At 40.6% G+C, this 23,013-nt stretch overlaps 1 protein-coding gene across 15 annotated transcripts in view; it reads right to left on the bottom strand.

Moving 5' to 3' along the window:
- The window catches only part of CAMK2B (calcium/calmodulin dependent protein kinase II beta), a 174,908-nt gene that overhangs the window by 57,224 nt on the left and 94,671 nt on the right, over positions 1 to 23,013 (bottom strand). For 10 of the 15 annotated variants that reach the window (XM_039356418.1, XM_039356432.1, XM_039356423.1 and 7 more), the window contains exon 6: positions 4,258 to 4,330. In XM_039356418.1, coding sequence (XP_039212352.1) covers positions 4,258 to 4,330 — 73 coding nt within the window. Of the gene's footprint in view, positions 1 to 4,257; positions 4,331 to 15,316; positions 15,390 to 23,013 lie in introns of those variants that run through there. The other 5 variants (XM_039356421.1, XM_039356424.1, XM_039356433.1 and 2 more) reach the window with 2 other exon arrangements.

Here is a 23,013-nt window from a genome sequence, read left to right as displayed (position 1 = left end):
TCACTAGTTTCCATCCATTGCTTCTTGTCCTGCCTTCAGGAGTTTTGGAGAATAGCTTCATTCCCTCTTCTATGGGGCAGCCCCTGAGATATTGGAACACTGCTATCATGTCCCCCCTTGTTCTTCTCTTCATTAGACTAGACATACCCAGTTCCAGCAACCGTTCTTTATATGCTTTAGCCTCCAGTCCCCTGATCCTCTTGGTTACTCTTCTCTGTACTCTTTCTAGAGTCTCAACATCTTTTTACATCGTAGTGACCAAAACTGGATGCAGTATTCCAAGTGTGGCCTTACCAAGGCATTGTAAAGTGGTATTAACACTTCACATGATCATGAGAGCAAAGGGTTTTATATTTTAACTCTGAGCTTAAAAATTGTTTTTTTTAATCCCTTTTAAAAATGGAGTTATTTTCCAAAAAAATAGCAGAGAAACTCTGCCTCAACTAATTTTTCAAAGCACACCAGCTATTATGAACACGAGATAATGGGTTGCTTCCAGACTGAGTTATCCTTAGAACAAACTGAAGGAAATGAAAAAAATCGTGACTAAATTTAGCCTCCTTAATTTCAGTTGGCCCTCTGGAAATACTAAATTTAGAACTGAACCATTTAGGCTCATCTATTTGCAAAAAGTAACGCCACATGAATATTTTCATTTATACTTTATCTTGGATTTGCATAACAAGGCTTTGTTTAGCCGCAAATATCAGATTAACATATACTGTATTAATGGATGTGCTAAATGGATATCCTTTTGTTGTGAAATACGAGTACACAAGTGTGAATTATTAATGCAGGAACTTTTCTTGTCACTACAGCTAGTCCTCACTTAACTGACCACAATTAGGACCGGCAACTCCATCATTAAGCACCATGGTCACTAAGCAAAAAAATAAATAAAAACATCACATGAGCACAATGACCTTACAATGCCACTTCTGCTTCCGTTGTTAAGTGAAACACCATGGGCATTAAGCGAAACATCATGTGACTTGTGACTTCACTTCTGCTTTCTCCATTAATTCTGCCTGTTGAAAGCCAGTTGTGAAATTTGCAAATGATGATGGCGTGACTGAGGGAAATGTGACACTTGCAAATGCAACCATTGGTCGCAAAGCTATTTTCGTTCCAAGTATCCTTATCTTCCTACAGTCACTCAAAGACAGTCGGTAAGCGAGGACTACATGTACCCTCTCACAGATTTACCATAGGTGCATTATCACGGGCACTGTATTATCCCAAAACTGCACACACAAAAGCCCCTTCCGTGGAATAATAGAAGCTGGTTTAAAATTGCACAACTCCATTTAGAAAGGGAAGGGAAGGGCCCATACATTATCCCATGCATGTGAAATCACATTTCATCTCTCTTCAATTTATTTTAGCAACTAGAGAAAGGAAAAATCTCCACTATGAAGGACTACAAACTCTTCCATACCAAAGCATGTTACCAGAGGCAAATCTTTGGCAGAAGCTAAAGCTTTTCAACCATGGAATGTAAAGGAAAGGTTTTTTCTTGCTTAAGTAACATTGTCCAAGGCTCTGGAGATATTTTTGCCTGTTAAGAGTTTAAGTAGGTTTATGCACAAACTTTATTAGGCATTTGTGAAGGCAATTCCACTGCAAGCCAAGGCAGCTGTTTAAATAAACCAAATAATTTTCAGGCATGTGTGAACCGCCCAATTAGCTTGACACCCCAACAATTGAGACCTGCTGATGCTGAATAGAAAGTTAAAGCTGTTAAGCAATTTTTGCCAGGTTTCTTTGTTGGTTTCTTTGTTGTTTTAATCTTAAAGAGTTTAGGTTCTGGTCAAATTCCTGTCCCAAAGCTTAACAAGAAATAATAACCACAGAAGTGGAATGAGAGGGGTAGCCCAAATCTTTTTTCATATATATAAAAGACCAACAGAAACACAGAACTTTTCAAAAAGAAATTCTCAGGACACAGAGACAAAGGGGTGTGTGTGTCTTGTCAAGGTACCCCTCCTTTATTGCCACAATAACACACCCAGACATTGCTGAACTTTAACTGCCCATTAAACTTGTCAAATATGATCTCTTTATAATACCCCTGTCACATCTCAACCCAAAGGAGAATTATAAAGAGGCCAGACAGGGAGTGTATCAAAACCAAAAACCCAATAGGGGAAACTCACAGAAATAAATCATTTGCACACATTTAAACCAGACATAGAAGGCATGCACACTTCTAGAAGAGAGATTACAGCTGCTCTGTCTACAAACATCACCGTTTGAGTTAAAGTCTTGACCCAGACACTGAAGCACAGGAAGAAAAAAAGTTGGAAAGGGTGGGGAAATGAACGGCTAAAGGAAAGCGGAAGAAGGCAAGGAGTAAGTAAGTTGGGGGGGGGGGGCAAATGAAAGTTCGAGTTTACTGAAAATATTGGGATTTGGCTTTTCCTAGGTCCTACCCTATGGATTCCCTGGTTGGGCCTCCAACAGCTACCCAGAAATCAGCTCAGATCTACCAAACTGCATTAAGATGCAAGGGACCAAAAACACCATGCAAGCATGCAAAAAGGAAGGAAGAACAAAAAGGTTTTCTTACACGGAGCCCAAAGCATTTTGGCAGTGCTGGGAGGGGAAGATATATAATTGCAGAATGTATATAGGGTGGATGGATGGATGGATGGATGGATGGATGGATGGATGGATGGTTGGATGGATGGATGGTTGGTTGGTTGGTTGGTTGGTTGGTTGGTTGGTTGGTTGGTTGGTTGGTTGGAACTGGAAGGACTCCGCTGCATTAGGAGATGATCATAAAGTGAGGGACCTCTCCCATTAAGAAAACTTCTTGCAGTCCAGGACTCATGAGGGACTGTCTTTTGAAGTTCTAACATGGAAAAGGCAGTGATGGCAAAGAGTAATTTTGTTGCAACATGGTCAAAAACATAGGAAATGAACAAGAACTTCTGAGATCTTTCACACTGCAGGATTTACCCCAGTGATCCAAAGAAATCTGCTAATGGTCTAAACTGCCCTTGTAGAACCCATTGGTTGTGTGAAGTCACACAAGGTCCAGAATTTAGACATCCTGGGACAACTATACAGCACTCCTGATACTTTACCATGATTTCTACTAAACAACCTCCTTCAAGCATGCTCTACTTGACCACTGAATTTCAATGAAAGATGCAGTCTGTTGTTTGATCACTGAAGGGAAATGGTTGCCACTAATTCTTCCATGTTCCTGAGAACTAACTACCTCTTAGTTCTGCAAACCTTTGAGGAGAACTGGGCTTCCCACTTATACTTCTGCAGCTTGGTAAAGTAAGACTGAAATCAATTGTCTCTTTAGAATCTTGATTATTTTGGCCTTGCTTCTGCTCAAGGTAACAAATTATTATTTGAAACCATGGCATGTTCTTGATTTACTGGAACTTGTCGCAAATGTGGGAGCATACTTTGTGTGGTTTCCTGAGTTATTCTGCGTTTAGGAATCTTTTTTTTTTTAATCTGGATTCTTAGGGCTCCAGAATGCATGTTGCACGGGATGGTGATAGCACTGGGGAAGAGGGTGGATGCATATCTGTTTGCACATATATATGCACTGAGAGGGAAGTGGAAAAGGCAGGTTTTAAATCAAACAATTCTGCAACTTTTCAGAGGCTAAAGAGATAGAAAACAACGCAACCCAAATCAGCAGTTTGATATAAGGATGCCATGAGCGGCATGAAGACCATAGGCTCCACATCTCTAGGCAAAACAAACCAGCTTATCATGAGGTATGAAGTCAGCATAGCTGGTCTTCTTCAAAGTCTACTATCCTGTTGTGCTGAGGTCCTGCTTGTGAACTTCCAGATGACCTCTAAAGGAATACAACATTGGGCTTGATAGATTTTTTGGTCTGATCCAGCAGATCCGATCACCTCTAGAGGGAACTCAACGAATTATGGTTTAACCCATTACTTGGAATGATAGATGAATGATAAGGTACATCAGGCAGTAGATCTCTCCTATTTCTCCAAGCCAGGCTAGATCACAGCAGAACGTACAACACAGCTGCCATTACATTAAGCTGATTTCTGATTAGTCTGTCAGAGGGATGACCTAAATAAATCCAAGATCAAGAAACAAATTGCACAATTATCTAAGGACCCTGGAACAAGTTTTTCAGGGAATTTAGTCTGAACCATTCAGAAGTGATCCAACTTCTTTTTTTTAACGGAAGGAAAAAAAAACATGCAAAGATACAAAGACGGACAGACGGACAGAGCAGTGGGGAAGAAAACTCACCTTGAGGTCTCTGTGGACGACCCCCATTTGGTGGCAGTGGAGAACAGCCTCCAGGATCTGCTGGATGCAATGACTGCATGCAAACACCAGGGGGCGTGTTAGTTCACGGTGAGTGATAACAACCGCACAGGCTGGTGGGGGGGTGGGGATGGGGGGGAGGGAATAATGCAGGAAAAAATAAGGAAAGGAAAAAACGGAAGAGGGGAAAAAAGGAAGAGGAGGAAAGGAGGGCATGGGAAATAAAGGAATCTGACTTCCTCTCTGCAAGATGAGAAACCCAAGTTACAGATACACACTGTGGGAAAGTGAGAGTAGGGCTGAAGAAGAAGAAGGGGGATGTTGCCTCCCCCAAGAGAGGGAAAGGACCAAGAACCAAGACGGACTGAAACCCTACCAGCCAAGAGACAGAGCTTACAGCAGATGGATGCCTGATGCTCCATTCAAGAAAGGCAGAAGAACAGAGCCACTAATGAGGCCATAGGAGAATTGACACCAATCCCATCTTCTACCTTGATCTGGGTGTAAAGTTCCCACAAACAACAAATCAAGCTTGATATCAGCATCCAGCATTTTTCAGGCACCCCGAAGTCCAAGTGACTGGCATCTGCCCTGGGCCTTCTATATCAGTGGTGGCGAACCTATGGCACGGGTGCCAGAGGCGGCACTCAGAGCCCTCTTTGTGGGCACACACACACACCGTCGCCCCAGTCCTAGGCCTTCAGCTGGTTTTATAAAACCTTTTCGCTTTAGGCCTCCACTGCCATGTGCAAAAAAAAAAAAAAAAGGTTCAATCAATCAGTCAATTTCAACTTCTCACAGAAAAAAAAAGATCTTACAAAGTTGGAATTGATTGATTGAACTTTTTAGTCCCACCCAGTCTGCCGTTACCACCGCAGCCACGCCCACCCAATGGGCCACACCCACCCAATGGGCCACACCCACCCAGCACCCAACCATGCATAAGTGGGTTTTGGGTTGCAATTTGGGCACTCGGTCTCTAAAAGGTTCGCCATCACTGCTCTATATGTAGCAGCTCTTGTCAGTCCACTTCCCATAATACTTTCATTGCAAAGTTAAGATGGGTCACGGTGGGAAATTTACATGGAGGTCTCCTACTGGAAGGGATGTTAATGCTCAAAGCTAGAGAGGATTCTTTATAGTGGTCCTCTTAGATCTTAAATCCAACTTGGTAACAAATTGCTTTTGGTCCAGTATCTTCCATCCTCAGGAAGATAATGGAACCGCTTGCATTTAGGGGACCTTATTGGGTTTATTTCTAGGCGGGGTGAGATACCTTAGATTTGCTATTCTCCCCTAACCGTTACACTCCCTTCTGCATAGTTCTAGGGAAGATTTTCAGGAGAACAGCAATCCATTTTGGAAAACTGGGTGGTCTGATAGGTGCAAAACAAATCCATTTCTTCTGCCACCGAGCCATCAGTAGATAAATTGTGAGTAGATTATATCCAAATAGCATTTGGAAATGAGATCAGACATCTGCAGGTGACTTTGCTTAAGGGGAATCAAATTTTCAGTTGCTTGAAGCCCAATCTGCCCAGCCTACAACTTCCTAAAAATATACCGGTGACATTGGCGCGAAAATCAACCCACAACCAGGACACCTTTCTAAACATTTTCTGTCAATATTCCTTGTATTAAGTATATTAAGCTTCCAATGGGTTTAATGCACCCATTGTTTATTCTTGAAATAATTTGACTCCACCCCTTTTGGTAATGTTACTGGATGACTGCTCGGCTCATTGTAAAAATGTAAAGAAAGAAAAGGTGTATCCATCTTGCTAAAGGAGATACACCTGCTCAGACTATAAAAGGAAGTTTCAAGCAAGTCTGAAGGAATCTCTCAACTATTTCCAGTCATCTCATATGTGATAGGACAATAACAGTAGCTTTCGTAACAGAGAAAGAATTTTGTAGTCAGCATATAGAAATTTTTTTTTTCTAAGAAAAATTATGCAATGAACTACTGCAGTTAACCAGGAGTCAGGAAAAGGCACCAATTTTCCTTCCCCAATCCCCCACTTCCACAGAGTATACAATAGCAAGCCTACAATAGCAATATAATTTGATCAAGCAGTTGCAAGCCAGTTCTGACTTTCTTTGGGGTGTTATCAATCAAGGTGATACTCAAAGCTACTCCATAAATATGCTGTAACTTTAGTGCAAATACACTGAATATCCACCTAATAAGGAAACAGGTCTTACTCGGGATAATTTATCTGCAAAATAGGTGCTAACAGGAAGTAGTAATTCCTTCTTAGACACTACTGATATATTTATCCGTAAGAAGTGAATGACTAAGCTGATCTGAGTATTCAAATTCTGCATCAATTGAACTCTGTTGATCTTTAAGATTGTGCAAAGCTCATCTTCCTCTATACAGTTCTGCTCTTTTGGGGGGGGAATAATGGTCTAAAATAATCACAAAATACAGTTGCTATGTTCCATATAGAACTTGTGGCTATTGTTGTGGATGAGGATATATTCTTTTAAACTAATGTTTCTTGATCTTAGCAACTTTGAGATGTGTGGACATGAAGCTCACACATCTCAAAGTTGCCAGCTTGTTTGAAAAACATTCATTTGTTTTTGTTGATCCCACAAAAGGGTGGGATCAACTTAGGACATTTTGTTAGGAAATATAAATTTTAAGTGACTTTTTAGTTGCCTCTGGGAAGATTGTTCTACTCACACCTTGGCGTGTCCTTTTTTCTGTACAAATAAGAGTAAAATGGCTCTTGATTCCATACTGGGCTGGAGTCATCAATCCTTGGTTCATCTTTTTTGGCACCATGTGTCATTTTTAAAGACAGAAATCGACAGAGCCCTAAAACTTGTCCTTTATATGAAAGAAACATGCAGCTGAGAAGGGACTCAGTCCAACACTGGGCTCACCTGCTAATTATGACTCTTCCATTAAAATATTTGTTTATTTTGAGACATTCAAAAATGAGTTCAGAAGCTATCAGACTTAAGTCTCCTCCTACAGCAGTGGTCTTCAAACTTGGCAACTTTAAGACTTGTGGACCTCAACTCCCAGAATTCCTCAGCCAGCTACGGCTGACTGAGGAATTCTGGGAGTTGAAGTCCACAAGTCTTAAAGTTGCCAAGTTTGAAGACCCCTGTCCTACAGTTAGACCATCCCCATTTTGTCTTCCTGGAATTACCGCAAAGAGTTTGTAATTGTGTTGTTGTTTTTTACTTTATTAGCTGTATTTGCCCTATCATCCATGTCCAGCTAGCTTTTTATATGGCTCATTAAAAAAAAATCAGTGGTAAAATTACAATGTAGGGTCTGACTATCACTAGGACCCAATTTTCTGCATCAATAAAACTCCCAAATTATTTTCTTGAGAACCATCATTAGGTTAAGGTACAGAGAAGCTTTCATTATCCCAGTTATTTCTTTTAATTTACAACTCTATTTACCTCCTCATCTTTCCTAACTTGAGTTAGGACATATGCATGTGTTTCCTCTCGTTTTATTCTCACATCAGTTTTGTGTGGGAAACTGGACTGAGCAAGAAAAGTTGGCCAAAAAGGGACCCCATGAGCTCATTAAGTGGAGACTTGAACTGGGTCCCCGCCCAACTCTCATCAACATGATCATTCCTGGGTTAGATTAATGGGAGTTACAAATTCAGTGTTTCTAATAAGCACTTGTTAGGAGAAATTTGTGGCAGGGGATTAAACTGATATGTACCCTAAGACTGCTGGAGGCATCACATCTCCTGTTTACCAGCAATTACTTTTTCTCTTTGGACTTCTGACTTCTTTCTTTCTTTCTTTGTTGACTTGAACAGCTACCCCCCCCCCCAAATTGCCTGGGTTCAGAGTCCTGTACAAGCCATGTCCAAGTAAACCAGCTGGCGGGAGTTCTCTGCCAGCTTTTTGCAAAGCAAACCAGAGGACTGTGTCTCTTCTCATTTCAAGATATCATGGCACAACTACTCTCATTACCAGGCTGCTGTTTGAGTTGCTACACGGATGCATGTACGAACACATACCAGTATTTATTCTATTGGTGAAAGCTCTCCCATTCCTGTTTTCCCAAAAAAACCAAAACTGTGGATTGACCGTTGCAGAGTTATAAAAGGGAGTGCAGATAATCTCCATTAGGGTATGAACAGAGCCTTTTCAAGAAGCTAGAAGCCCTGGAGGCAAACTGGTCATTGAATATTCCCTCTGTATACTGAATCCTTCTTTCCTGCTGCATTCGGGATCAATATATTTCCTTCTCTGTTTTATGTACTAAAATTAATAGTCTATTGAGAAAGAGGGTGGGAAAACTAAAACAATTTGGTGCTTTGATTGAACAGTATTGATCCATTTGATCATTTCAAATACTAAATTATATTCTGGAAGGGATCCAGGGCAATCATCCTATTGCCCTGTGGGAATGACCTTGGAAGACAGGGGCAGAATCCAAAGACAGGGAATGGCAAGGTAAGAGCTGATCCCACACAAGGAATGTTGGTGTGACAAACATCTCAGAAGGGTCCCTCCCTAGTTTCTTGGCCTGTAAAAGTGGTGGGAGAGAAATGTATTTTCAGATCTGCAAGATTCCTTACAATAAAATAGAATTAGTCCATCAGGCCATGCTTCCTGTCAGGACTATCTTGCTAGGCTGATACTTTCCTGCCCTCTTCAAAAAAGCTCTGGTTACTTTGGCCACCTCCTACAAAGAAAACCTCTACAAAATGTTCTACAGATGGCATCTCCCACCCACAAGATTAGCTAAAACGGGTCCAAATATTTCTTCCACGTGCTGGAAATGCAAATTGGCAAGAGGGACATATTACCACATGTGGTGGGAGTGCTCAAAAGCCCGTGACTTTTGGAACAAGGTTAAAAACCGGCTGGAAGAAATACTAATGATAGAGATAGAGCCAAAACCAGAACTCTTCCTACTAGGCGTAACTACGCAGAAATACGACAAAGGCATACTTTACTTGATGCTACATATTCTCACGGCTGCTAGATTGGCGTATGCACAAAACTGGAGGAATAAAGAAATTCCAACAGAAGAAGAGATTTTATATAAAATCCTATCGTGTGCTGATATGGATAGGCTCACAATGGAAATGAAGGACAAGACAGTCAGATTACTTTGAAATCTGGGACAAATTCTATTGTTGGTGTGAATCAAGGAGAACTGTTCGGGTTTTAAGTTAGTGTTAAGATAGAGATATATAAAACTGCATGTCAGTATATAGAGAAACAAATTAGAGACTGTATTGTATAGAAAAATATGTATATATAGAGATTAAGAATTATATGTATGATGAGGAACAAATTATTAGGAATATATACACTGGAATGTTACGTTATGCCCATCCTTGTTTTAACTGTTTTATAAATAAAAAACTTTTTTTAAAAAGGCTCTGGTTATGAAGACTGAATTACTACTGAGGAAAAGTGCAAAGCCAATGCTGTAATCAAACAGATGAGCTGGAAAAGCAGCCAGGGCAAGAATTGTAGCCTAGAAGAAAGGACAAATAAGACAGGTTAGGCATGGACCCATAGGAGAGAGATATAAAACCAGATGTGAGGCAGAGAAAGGGAATAGGAAGACCCCATATCTATGTGGCACTCCAGCTAGGACAAGATCATCCAATAGATCCGGAAGTGGACGACACAGACCAGATAATGGGAAGTACCTTTTTTGCATGGGATCCCTCAAAACAGTGGAGACAACAAGTAGCTATCTTGCTGGATACTTCAAAGAGGATTGAGGGAGTTTATCAATAGCTACTAATAATGACTGTTGTATCTTCTAACATTGTGCAACTCTCTCTCTATTTCAGTTGCTAAGGAACTGGAGGATACAAGTGTGCTGCTCTTTTTCTTGAAGAGATGATTTCCCTTAGTCTTCTGGGGGAAAAAAATTGGCCAAGACAGGTTTACTGGAATTCTTCTTATATTTTATTCCTGGTAGGACCTGGTTTCTTTCATAGTAGGAGACTTTGAACAACTGGAACTGCAACATTCTGCAGAGGAATATGAATATATATATATATATATATATATATATATATATATATATAACCATTTTTTTCCTGGCCAACAGCATCAAAAAAGTCTGAATCTTCCTATGGCTATTCAACAAATGCACCTTTTCAATACAACTGCAGTGCTGCTTTCCCTATTACAAATGAATGGTTGGAGTTTACCTATATCTATAGCCTAAGGCAGACATACAGACTCTTGTTTGTTACAGGTATTCTGAATGTCACATGTCTTTTTTAAACAGAACTGCTTGCTAACAGATCTCAAATATCAATGAGAAATGACGTTTGCTTCATGACAAACTGAAAAGTGCTCATTTTTTACATCCCAAAATGCAGGAAAAAAACTCGTTCCTGCTGCACAAAGAAGCATGTTTTAAAGAGAGCATTTGAAAATAGCTTTATTAAAGCAATTATGGAAAGGAGCATAAAACTATCTCTTATTGTGGAACTGGGCCTTTAGTTGCTGTAGATTGGTTATTTACTACATAAATGGTAATAAGGTACATTAACAGCATTGGCCCAGTTTGGGAAATGGGACACCTCCAGGAAAATAGCCAAGGTTTAGGTTAGATGGGGAAATCCGTAAAACATCCCAGAAGAAAAACGGGACAAACCATTTCTGCACTGTGGCCAAGAAAAGGACATAGAGGAATCCAAGCCACCAGGAGTGGAGCTTGACTTGATCTCTGTAGAGGCATCACCTTTAATGTCAGCTGTGGGCTTCTAAGGCAAGCCAGAAACATACTTCCTCTAGGAAACTGGAACATGGTACGGTCAGGATCCATAAATAGGACTGTCCTTTTCTAAAGGCTAACTTGGCAGCAGGCATCTGCACATTATGGAAAATGATGCCAAGTGTTAGAAGAGCTTTGGAATCTAGCCCAGCACATGTGAACATCTCTTTCAAGCAAATCTTGTGACTACAGAAGACCTTACTACCATTTGGGAGTTTTATTTAGCACCCATACTGGAGGTTCGGTTATTATTTGAGACGCGTAATTAAAATATTTTTTCCCTGCAGATTCAATCAGAGGAGAAGCCTTGCTTGACGTACCCCTGGCAACTATTCTTAATTTAATGCTTTCCATTTAGGTGCCACCAGACTCCAAATGACTCTGGAAAGCTCACAATAGGGCAAACAGTGAAATACCGTGTCAGTAATAAAAAACAACAGCAGTAGCAACAACAACAACAAAAAAAAAAAACAAATATAGAACAAGAATAATAATAAGAAAAAGACATGGGAAAAAATATATTCCCACCCTAGTCCAAAGAGTGGGAAAACAGGTGCCTTCAAGGCTTTTCAGAATATCATTAGGGTGGCAGCCACCCAGATCTTGGGGATAACTTTATTCCAGAGGGCAGGCACCTCATCAAAAAAGGTGCATTTCCTGGGTCATAAAGACACTGACTAATTGAAAGGACCCAGAGTGGACTGACTTTGTCACATTGTATTGGCTGGACAGATGCCATGAGGCTCTCTCTCAAATAACCAGGCCCTATGCCATGTCGAACTTTCTAGATCATAACCAGGCTTTCTGGAACTTCTTCTTCCAAAGGTGCTCAGTAACTAAGGTACATCTTAAGATCAACACACAAGGAGAGGTTGCAGAGGGGTGATGTACTCCAAGGCCCCAGCCACCAGATACTTGAGGCAATGACTAAGGACCACAAGCTTCCTCTGGAACCCCACTAGCTCTACCAGTAGATTGAAGACACTTGTCTATAAACATGTTTAAGATTTAACCATTTGGTCTCTGGTGTTAAATGAGTGATTGCTCCTCCTAAACAGAAGGAGACAGGATACCAAATTTCTCTTGATTTATAAAGTAAAATAAGCTATGCAAAACACCCTCCACCTAGCTCAGGGGCCTCTATATAGGTCTCATGATGATAATTTATGCCTTTTCAGGGGTAAAGCACATATATAGAGCCAATGGTATTTGAAGGACCATGTAGACCAGGGGTCTTCAAACTTGGCCCTTTTATGATTTGTGGACTTCAACTCCCAGAATTCCTCAGCCAGGCCCGCTGGTTGAGGAATTCTGGGAGTCGAAGTCCACAAGTCATGAAAGGGCCAAGTTTGAAGATCCCTGATCTAGACCACTGGTGATGTCATCATGTAGACTTCTGACCCATACATGGCCAGCTTCCAAAATCCCCTTTTACTAACTCTTCTTCAATTCTCAGTGCCAAAATTCAGCAATAAACTAACGAAGTATAGTGCTGTGAGTTTCCAGCAATAAAACAGATGCACTAGAAGGAGAAGCCCAAGCTTCAAAACCTTAAATATGAATGAATGGAGGGAGGGTGGGTGGGAATTTCTTTGTTCTAAAGATCAGTGGAGCCAAAATCAGGGGAAAAAAAGCTGGCAGGTGGGGGTTGAAAAGAAATCAACTGGGGTCAGGGGAGAAATTTGTTCAGTCTACATTTTAATGCCAACTAAATCGCTTTTTTAAAACTTACATGAGAACTGGAACATAATGATAAATGCATTTTTCAAAATGTTGTGACAGAGATTACAACTTTAACAACACATGTAAATAATCCCTAGGATGGAAAATTGCACACATGCAAAAAATGCATACATATTTCCTACATACAGAAATGCAACAGCCTAAACCTAAGATTGGGAAAAGAAAAACGGAGTGAAATGTATTTCAGCCTGCACAACCGTTCCTAGAAGCATTTCATTCTTGGATCTTGTTTACGCAGTTTGCTATACTTTTCCCCGTACAGTTCAAGAAACAAATTAAGAAACATTCAACCAAACAGATGATTAGAAGACCACAGAACAGGGGACAATGATATTTGCCTGATTGGTTTGTTTGAAAGTTTCTGCTTGAGTCAGATAGTATCTAACAAACAGAATGGAAATTAGTTGTTGTTGTTTTTTTTTTTTTTTGAGGTAAGAAATGGTCTCAGAATGGTTAATTTAGCAATAGCAACAACACTTAGACTTATATACTGCTTCACAGGGCTTCACAGCCCTCTCTAAGCGATTTACAGAGTCAGCCTATTGCCCCCAACAATCTGGGTCCTTATTTTTACTGACCTCAGAAGGATGGAAGGCTGAGTCAACCTTGAGCCGGTCAGGATCGAACTGCCAAACTGCTAATGGGTCGGCAGTCAGCAGAATTAGCCTGCAATACTGCATTCTAACCACTGAGCCACCACAGCTCCTGATTTAAGAATTGGAAGAGCACCACTTGGATCTCTGTATAGCTATTTATTACACACATATTATGTCCAGCATCAGAAAATCCTTGGTTCCCCACCCACCATCTCTACATCTAGCCAAATGAAATCAGTAACAGTGCTTCCTGGTGGGGGGTCTGGTTTGCAAATAAATTTCAGAAACACAGAGAAACACACCCTGACCCCTTGGTCATACTGTTCTATGGAAGCCCAAATGCAAGCTTAAAGATGGTGATACCCGTTGCGTCTTTGTTCTCTTTCAGGATGGTAGGACAAAGGCCAATATTGGCAGAAACCCATAAGGTCTATTTTCCATAAAAGCTTCCTATCCTTTCAAATAGTCAATTATTCCAGAGGACTTTTCCAGTGTTCTGGGCTGTTATCAACTCAAATGAATCTTCTACAAGATGAAGCCCTCTTGACTGAAATGCATGGATTGTAATCCACATGCACACACAGACACGTTTACATATTTATGCTTTGTTCGATTCCATTTGTTTAGAGCTGACTTTAAATCATTTCTGTCCTCTTCACTGTATGACACTCCCTAATCAAAGGAATTAGGATTTGACTAGATCAGGGGTAGGCAACCTTGGCTCTTTAATGACTCTTTAATGACTCGTGGACTTCAACTCCCAGAATTCCTGGCTCAGGAATTCTGGGAGTTGAAGTCCACGAGTCATAAAAGAGCCAAGGTTGCCTACCCCTGGACTAGATGTTTTGTTTCTTCAGCGGCTATTATACCACAACCGCATGTTCGGAATGGATGCCAGCCTTTGAGTGAAGTTTTTTTTTCCCCTCCTCTAATTATTAAAAAATGGTGAAGGGAACTCATCTTGCTTGTAAACCCCTTCCATTTTCTCCTCTACCCTGTCCCCTATGGATTTTTAAGGAGTTTTCTTTCATGGAAAGTAATCAATTTCTTTTCATTAGATTTCCCTTCCCCATTATACAACATTCAGAAGCTGGGATCCTGAATGAGAGAAACCGCTGGGTCTTTATGTAATAGTGCCATATTCTGGGTCACTAAATAAGTTGAGAAACTGAAGCTCCCATCAGCGTTGTGCATAATGCACCCCAAAGCAATGAGGAGAGTCCACAGCATCCCATTTTCTATCACAAAGCAAGGGTTCAAGGGAGGCTGGCTTAATGAGCCCACTGTCTAAGAAAGCCTAATCTAGATACTGTTCTCAATCACCCGGATAGGCTAAACATCCTGAACCAGGTTCTGGGTGTTCCTTATCTGCATCAAAGGCATGCACTCCAGCTTAGCCACAACCCATATCCATTCCGATCTTGAGAAGACATAAGGTGATGCTTTGGTCACAACGGGGAAAAAAGGGCCAGAGTTGGGAAGAAGCAATTGTGGTAAATCATCAATGTAGACCAGGAAAGAGAAAGAGGGAGAAGGGGAAAGAAAAAGAGCACACACACACAAACACAAGTGGAAAAATGAATGGATGAAGCATGCCACATTGACTTTGCCCCTTCCCCAGGTGCCCAGAAGGGGTTGTTGCCCCAAGAAAATCTGGAATTGGGTACATCGGTAAATCTGGGCCTTGAGTGATGCTGTGGGAGGGACATCCCATATCTCCTACCTGCCTGCACCCATCTGCCCTTGCTGGGAGGGTTGCACAGAGGAGGTGGATGTAGCCATGCAGGTCCAAGGTGGAAAGAAACCATCTCTGAATAATTGCCCACCCCATATGCCAAACCAGAAAAGGAAGCTGGCACTGTGGAGCCCCAGACCTGGCCAGGTTCAATTTATTAGGGCAGTGCCCTATCCTCCCAATCCCACATTCTAAGAGGGTGAAAGGCATATGTATACTGACCTTCAAATCCCTGTGCACAATGGCATAGTGGTGAATGTAAGTTACGCTTTCTAATACCTGATGGATACAGTGACTGCAAAACAAAACGGGAAGGAAAGGAGGGGAGAGAAGGTGGGTGGGGAACAAAGGGGAGGCCGACAACAGGGGGGAGGCGAGGAGGAACCACACACAGAAGAGGAGCAGCAGGGGAGGGGGATGGAGAGAGAGGGGGGAGGGAGAGGGAGAGGGGAGAAGAAAAGGAGGAAGGATGGAGAGATTACCCAAACAGAGCGGAGTGGAGAGAGTAACAAAAATATGTATGGCAGGAAACAAAAATCAGGGATTTCCAAAGGAGTGTAGGGAAGGGAACGATCCACAGGGACAGACAGATGGACAGACAGAAAGGGACAGGGGGCAGGGGAGAGAGATGGGAGAACGAGAGAAGGAGAGAAACAAATGTTGTGAACGCTCTAGAGACCACAGCGGGGTTATCACAAGATGCGTGCAGGTTGGCGATTGTTAATGACACCAGAAACTGTGCCCAGTCAGGTTGTGAGAATGGGGAAGCCAAGCTAGAGAGCGGATTGCCCCTTCTCTTCCAACCAAGGGTGTTTAGGAGAACCAAAGTGGTTGTGCAAAATCAGCCCAATATGAAGAGGGACGAGCCTTTCCCCCCCCCATCTAAAAGAGACACTTAGCATTCAGAGACCCTTTTAAGGGGGCTGTAGTTCAGTAGCCATCTGAAAAGAGGAGTGGGGAAACAGTCTGCCAGGTAGTGAAAGGGGGCAGGAGGAAATCCATGAATTTGACTTTTTTTTTGCATTTTTTTTCTCCTTGATATTTTTTTTTTCTTCAGAAGCACTGAGGCACTTCCGGATTGAAAGGATTATTCAGTGACGTCACCCTTGACCTGGGGATGCCCATCTGGGGACTCCTTTCATGTCCCCAGCAGGAGCTGGAGCGAAGGACGAGTGCTCAACCTTGCCCCATAGCAGTTCTCAGGTCTCGAACGTGGGCTTGCTAATCTGCCCAGCGTTCCCACCACTTTAGCCACCGTGCTCCTGTGAATTCGACTCAGAAGCCATACAAAACACCTATGGGCATGACCTGATGAAGGAGGCACTTCCGTACTTGCAAACTGCATTGTCTAACCATGTCTGCAACCTCATCAGCTGCTCGTTGTTTAGATTTCCTTCTAAGCAGCTCACCTGGGTCCAGCTAATGTAGCGCTATTTCAAGTGGGGAGAGAAAGAGAAATGCTGTTTTTCTCCTATGCGTCCATACAAAATGTTAGTAGTGACAACATGGTTTTGGTTACACATGGGACGTAACATGGAGTAAGGGATTGTGCATACTGTATATGGACAAGACTTACGAAAAGTATCTCACTTGATCCCACTGATTGAGACTCATCAGACCAACTTGATGTTCATGCTCTTCTATGTGCTACTACCATGCTTCTCTGGATCTGTCTCCCTCCCTCCAGGAATCTACCCACAGAAATCCTAATTTGACCCCTTTCATCCCCAGTCCTGTGCTTTTCATATTCTCCCATTCCAGTCAACCTTTGTGGTTCTATTAATTTTTTTGCAGATAGCTCATAAGAAGAGCTAAAAGCTACATGTAGGTTTAAAAAAAAATCCTTTAGAAAATTTGTTCCAGCAAGAATTGCTGGACCACAGTTCCCAGAATTCTTTTTAGCTTGGCTAAGGATTCTACGTGTGGCATCTCTAAGTGCCACACTGGGCAATGTTGATACATTTCTTATTATTGAGTTCAGATTTGCTCAAACATTTTTCTGTTAAATCTGGAGCTATGGTAGGGCAACTGTCTCCAAGAGTACGTTCATATTTGCACTCCAGCATTGAGGTCTTTCTTTAACAATACCTCACCCTCATAAAAAGGGAAGTTTGGGTCAAATATTCTAAATAGTTAGGTGAAATCAGTCACATCCTTGAATGCTCTCCCATGTCAAATATTTCCTATTAATAGAAAAATCAGTCAGTTTTCTCCCAGAAAAAATTAGGTTGATACTAGGTGTGTTCCAACACATAATCCTCCAGCTATAATCTATAGTTGTATAGTCAAGGAAGGGCTGTAGCATCTGCCAGTTCTGAATACCTGCTTTAGTTGTATCTGAGTGGTCCGGCTATCAGCTTAATAGTATGCATCTTATTCTGAATTTTTAGGATATTGTCTGGAAAATCAGTGGTCAAACCTTTTCTGAATCTCTTGTTCTGAGTTTATTGTCTCTGTCACTTGCTTTAGAGAACTTCTGCAATGAACTTGGGGTTAAAAAGCGATGAAAACTCTCTTATAGATACAAGTGGTAGACAGCAAGATTCCATTTCAAAAGTTAAAAATAAAACCACAGAGGACACGAGGTTGGCGAATGGAAAACAGACCCTGATTTTAATTACTCCATCGTCATCATCCTAGCACTCTCCAGACATTATGTTCTCCTGATCCCTGACCACTGGACTTCCCAGCTAGACATGAAGGCAGTTGTAGTTCAAAGCATGAATGAACTTGAGGTCATTCAGTTGGACAGCAGCCAATTAAATATCCTGCAGTTGTTCTGGATTTCAGTCTCATCAAGCTACATGGTCAGCGGTAAAGGGATCTGGATAGTCATAATCCGAAACATCCAGAGGTCATTGGGTGGTCTACCTCTGCTTTAACTGAAACCTCAACATGGATATTCTCAGTCTAAAAGAAAGCACATTTCTCCACTGACAACACCATCTTGGTAACCTTCCTCTTCACCAACCCCACCCACAAAGGAACATTAAGTTTTATCAGGCAAAAACAATCTTAATAATTAAGGAAAAGACAGAAGCTGACCATAAATGGTAAGAAGCCTAAGTTGTATTATGTTAATCCAGAAGAACATAGAAAATGGCACAGCAGCCACAATGATCTTTTTAAACACAGATATGAGGCCTTTGATCATGTGAACCAGACTTTTTTGTTTAAAGTTTTTGAAGATACAAATTTGGGGGGGGGGAATTATACAATGGGTGAAATTGATCTAGACTTCACAGATGGCCAATTAATTGTTTATGTGGATTTAACCAACCATGTGAGATACAAAATGGAACAAGGGAAGGTTGTCCACTGTTCCCCCTTATTTATTTTAGTTCTTGAAATATACAGTAGGATAGAGACATAAGACAAGATGACAGACTCATGAACATAAAGATTAAAAAAATATTATACAAATTAAGAGTTTTTGTGGATGGCTTGGTTCTGCTTTTAGCAATTCTTTTAAAGGGAATTGAACTTCTAATGAGTAAATTAAAAGAATTTGGGGCTTTAGCAGGTTTCAAGATTAATAAACAAAATACTAAAATGTTAACAAAAACTGTGAAGATACAAGATCAAATGGAATTAATGAATATAATGGGGTTTAAGATTGAGAAGATAAAATAATTCACTATAACTATGACAAATACAAATTGTATGTTATTTCAAAATAATTATGTTAAGACATGGAATGAAGTGTAAAAAGACATGTTAAGATGGGATAAAGTACAATTGTCACTGTTGAAGAAAATTTCTGTGATTAAGCTGAAGGTTTTGCCTAGAATGTTATTTTTGTTTCAATAATACCTGTCTTGATAATTGATGTACCATTTAAAGAATGACAGAAGGACATATCTAAATTTGTTGGGCAGGGGAAAAAACTTGAATATTATATATGATATTATAAGATGCAGAAGAGGAGAATTGGATTTACCAGATTTAAAATTATACTTTGCTGCTGTTAACTTAGTTGAAAGCAGATATTGTTTAGAGTAGAGTAGAGTAGAGTAGAGTAGAGCAGAGCAGAGCAGAGCAGAGTAGAATAGAATATAGAATGGAAAATAGAATAGAATAGAATAGAATAGAATAGAATAGAATAGAATAGAGAATGGAAAATAGAATAGAGTAGAATAGAATAGAATAGAATAGAATAGAATAGAATAGAATAGAATAGAATAGAATAGAATAGCTGGAAGGGACCTTGGAGGTCTTCTAGTCCAGCCCCCTGCTCAAGCTGGAGACCCTATACCATTTCAGACAAATGGTTGTCCAATCTCTTCTTAAAAACTTCCAGAAGGTTCCAGAAGAAATAGAAGGCTGTTGGAGTCAGAAGGATATTATCTGAGATTTGGGTGGCACAAATATCTATATGAGAAAACTAACGTTAATGTCAATTTCATAAATCATTATGTCATGTGGGCTATTTTTAAAGTATGAAATAAATCTAGGTTGTGCCCAAAAATACCTTTATGGCTCTCAGCTAAGAAGCATTTTATAGATAATAAGTAAACATAAATGTTTAACTTATTGTGACATACTAGGATTTTCTCAAGGAGACTGTAAAATAAAATCAAGAGAAGATTTGATAATAGAAACATATGTTTGTCAATGGTTTTCCTATGCACAATTATTAGAAAAATTTAAAGTGGGTAAAAGATGTTACGGTTTTGAACAACGCAGAGTGACTTTGAAATAGAATTATGTGCCAGTGATGACCATGCTATTGCTAAAATGTATAAACTTTTGTTGAAATATGAGACAGACGAAGAACAAGCGAAATAACGTATACTAAAATGGGCTAAATATTTTGGTTACAATATACAAATGGATCACTGGGAAAATGGGTGGTTGAAAGAATTGAAAAATTCTTGGTATTTGTCACCAGAAAAATCATCTACAATGTACAATGTACAAATTATAAAGATACTTCAAATTTATGCTGTAAATGTGAATAACATGAAGTTACATTATATCATGTGTGGTGAACATGGGAAAAAAGCTTTAAAAAAGGATACAAATACATATATTAATGCAGAAGATTTTAAAGACTAATGCTCAATTAAATCAGAGGCTTTTCTTTTGGAATTAATGGACAGATATCTAGAAAAAAGCCATGGGATGTTGTTTTTCTATATGAAAATTGCAGAGAGATTATTATATCCCAAAACTGGAAGGATTCTGCACCACTCATAATGGTTGGTGAAGATGGTGAAATTTTCAGAGATGACGAAACTAACTTTCTTGATTAAAGAAAAGACTGTATCTACATTTCTGGCTGACTGGAAACTCCTTAGACTTTTTTTTTTTCATGAAATGGGGAAAAAATGGCACAATGATTTTTTATTCTGAAAACTAGAAAATAAAATTAGATAGCAGAAAAAAAAGTGAGGGTCTTTTTTCTTTGTAATCATAGAGTAGGGGAGAACTTTGTAACCATACTTGTATTTGCTGCAGAGAAATAAGGAAGCTTTTTTCTTTCTATTTCTTTTCACCTTTTCTTTCTGCCCTTTTGCTTTTTCTTCTTTCTCTGTTTTCTTTATTCTGTATTAGTTTGTGTTTTATTATGTCTTATATATAGATCCAATGGTGGGATTCAGGCAGTTCACATCAGTTCGGCAGAACCGGTGGCTAAGTTTTTGTTGCCAGGCCCAGAATGGACTTCCGGAAGTGGTATCCATACAGAGAACCGGTTGTTCCCATATCTGAATCTCACCACTGCCTACAAGGGTTGGGAATCTGGAATCAGAATCAGAATAGAGTGAAGGGATCTTGAGGGTCTTCTAGTCCAACCCCCTGCTCAAGCAGGAGACCCTGTGTCCAGTGGTGGGAATCAGCCAGTACATACCACTTCAGCAGAACCGATAGCTAATTTTTTGTTGCGCAGGCCCAGAATGGACTTCCGGAAGCGGCATCCATACAGAGAACTGGTTGTTCACATATTTGAATCCAACCACTGATATAGATCAAAGCAGCACATCAGATACTGCACACAACTACAAACTCAGGAATCCAGTGAGGGGCTCCTTCAGTTCATGTCTACATGACAACTAAGTGGAAGGATTAAGTTAGTAAGTGGAGTTATCGAGAAAAATAAAGTATATATTATTACAGAACTTAATTCTATAGGCAGGAAACACCCACCACACTAAGTCTTCTCTTCCTGTGGTATGTTGAACAAGCTAACATGGCTTGGTTCGTACATAATGTGAAGCACACAAGGGCTGGATTCCCTAGCAAGCTATGTCAAAACTCACCAATATAGTGATCTAACCAAGCCACTTGGGGTACCACTCCGTACAAAAGCGACATCTCCCCTGCAGTGTTTTGGTGAAACTACAAGGGAGAGGCCAACTTGTTCATCAAATATGTTTTTAATCATTCTCATGTGCTTGAATTACATCCCATCCCATTGAACCTTTTTGGTCCTGACCTCTTGGACAAAGTCTCTCATTTCTGTAAGCTTACCCCAGCCCACTGCACCTTCATGCATGTGTCTGGCTTGCTTATGTAATTTCCTGACCTCCCTGCATATGTTTTATCCCTCCTGTTTCTTAATTCAGCTATTTGGGGTATTAGACTATTAACTGTACCTGACCTCTCTCCCAGACTAACTGAGCATAACTGCTGGAACTGGGAACGCTTGCTAATCTGTCAATGTCCAGCTCTTTTTTCAAGAGAAGAGGGCTAAGAGAACATTGCTTAATTGGGGCAAGAGACAGCAGGCTAAAAAAGAAGTTTTTAAGGCACTGTTTCTCAAACCTTGGCAACTTTAAGATGTATGAACCTCAACTCCCAGAATTCCCCAGCCAGCCGGGGGAAAAAGCCCATCCATCTTGAAGTTGCCAAGGTTGAGAAACACCATTTTAAGGCATCATTTGGCTTTGCAAGCTGAAGGTGGATGAATTTCACCAGTTGGCTATGGAACAGTGCTGGGCTTGACGAGTGTCTTGCGTGCACACCAGTCTCTGCCTTCCTACTTACAATTCCAATGTACTTAGCAGGACTGTTCGGAAGGCAAATACAGGTAGTCCTCAACTTACAACCACAACTGAGCCCAAAAATCTATGCTGCTTAGTGAGAAACTTGTTAAGTGAGTTTGGCCCCATTTTACGAATTTTCTCGCCACATTTATTAAGTGAATCACTGCAGTTCTTCCATTAGTAAGCCAGTTGTTAAGGGAATCTGGTTTCCCCATTGACTTTGCTTGTCAGAAGGGGATCACATGACTCTGGGATCACTGCAACCCTCTAAACGTGCGTCAGTTGTCAAGCATCCGCATGTGAATCACGTGACTTTGGGGATGCTGCAAATGATCATCAGTCACATTTTTTCAGTGTCGTTGTAACTTTGAACAGACATCTAATGAAATGTTGTAAGTTGAGGACCACCTTTATTTAGGAACAACAGAGGATGCTTTTCCATCGTTAGGCCCCTCTTGAGGGGCAGGAAGCCACCATGAGAAAGGGCTCATGGTTTTCATGCAGGGTTACCATCAAATCAGAGGTGCTTAAACAAAACACAAGATGCTATTTTCATTATCTATAGCAGACTATCATTGTCCCTGATCTTTTACAGAATACAAAAAATCTGGGGTTGCTGTCCTAAGGAGCATACAATATCAAAAACAATGGGCTGGTAGAATTATTCTGCTCTCCTATGGTATTTCTCTCACCACTGAAGCCCTGGAGGAACAAGATAGGAAAGGAAAAATGTAGAAAAGTTGAAATTGTCTGGGAAGAATTATACCAGATTCTAAACTTTGGGATTGCTGTGGCTTCCCTCTTTTAGAGTGTCTTCTTTGCAAAATGTCGGTCTTGGGAAATGGCTATGTTTCTTAACTCAAGCAGAAATAACTTCACAATGTACTTCTTGACTAACACGTTCATGCCTTGGTCAACAATCTCTTGTTGTGA

This window comes from Crotalus tigris, unplaced genomic scaffold, assembly GCF_016545835.1.
Source record: "Crotalus tigris isolate CLP2741 ecotype Arizona unplaced genomic scaffold, ASM1654583v1 scf7180000018825.4774228, whole genome shotgun sequence".
Classification (NCBI taxonomy): Eukaryota; Metazoa; Chordata; class Lepidosauria; order Squamata; family Viperidae; genus Crotalus; species Crotalus tigris.
The sequence above is the reverse complement of the archived record's forward strand: the minus strand, read 5'-3'. Positions and strand labels throughout refer to the sequence as shown.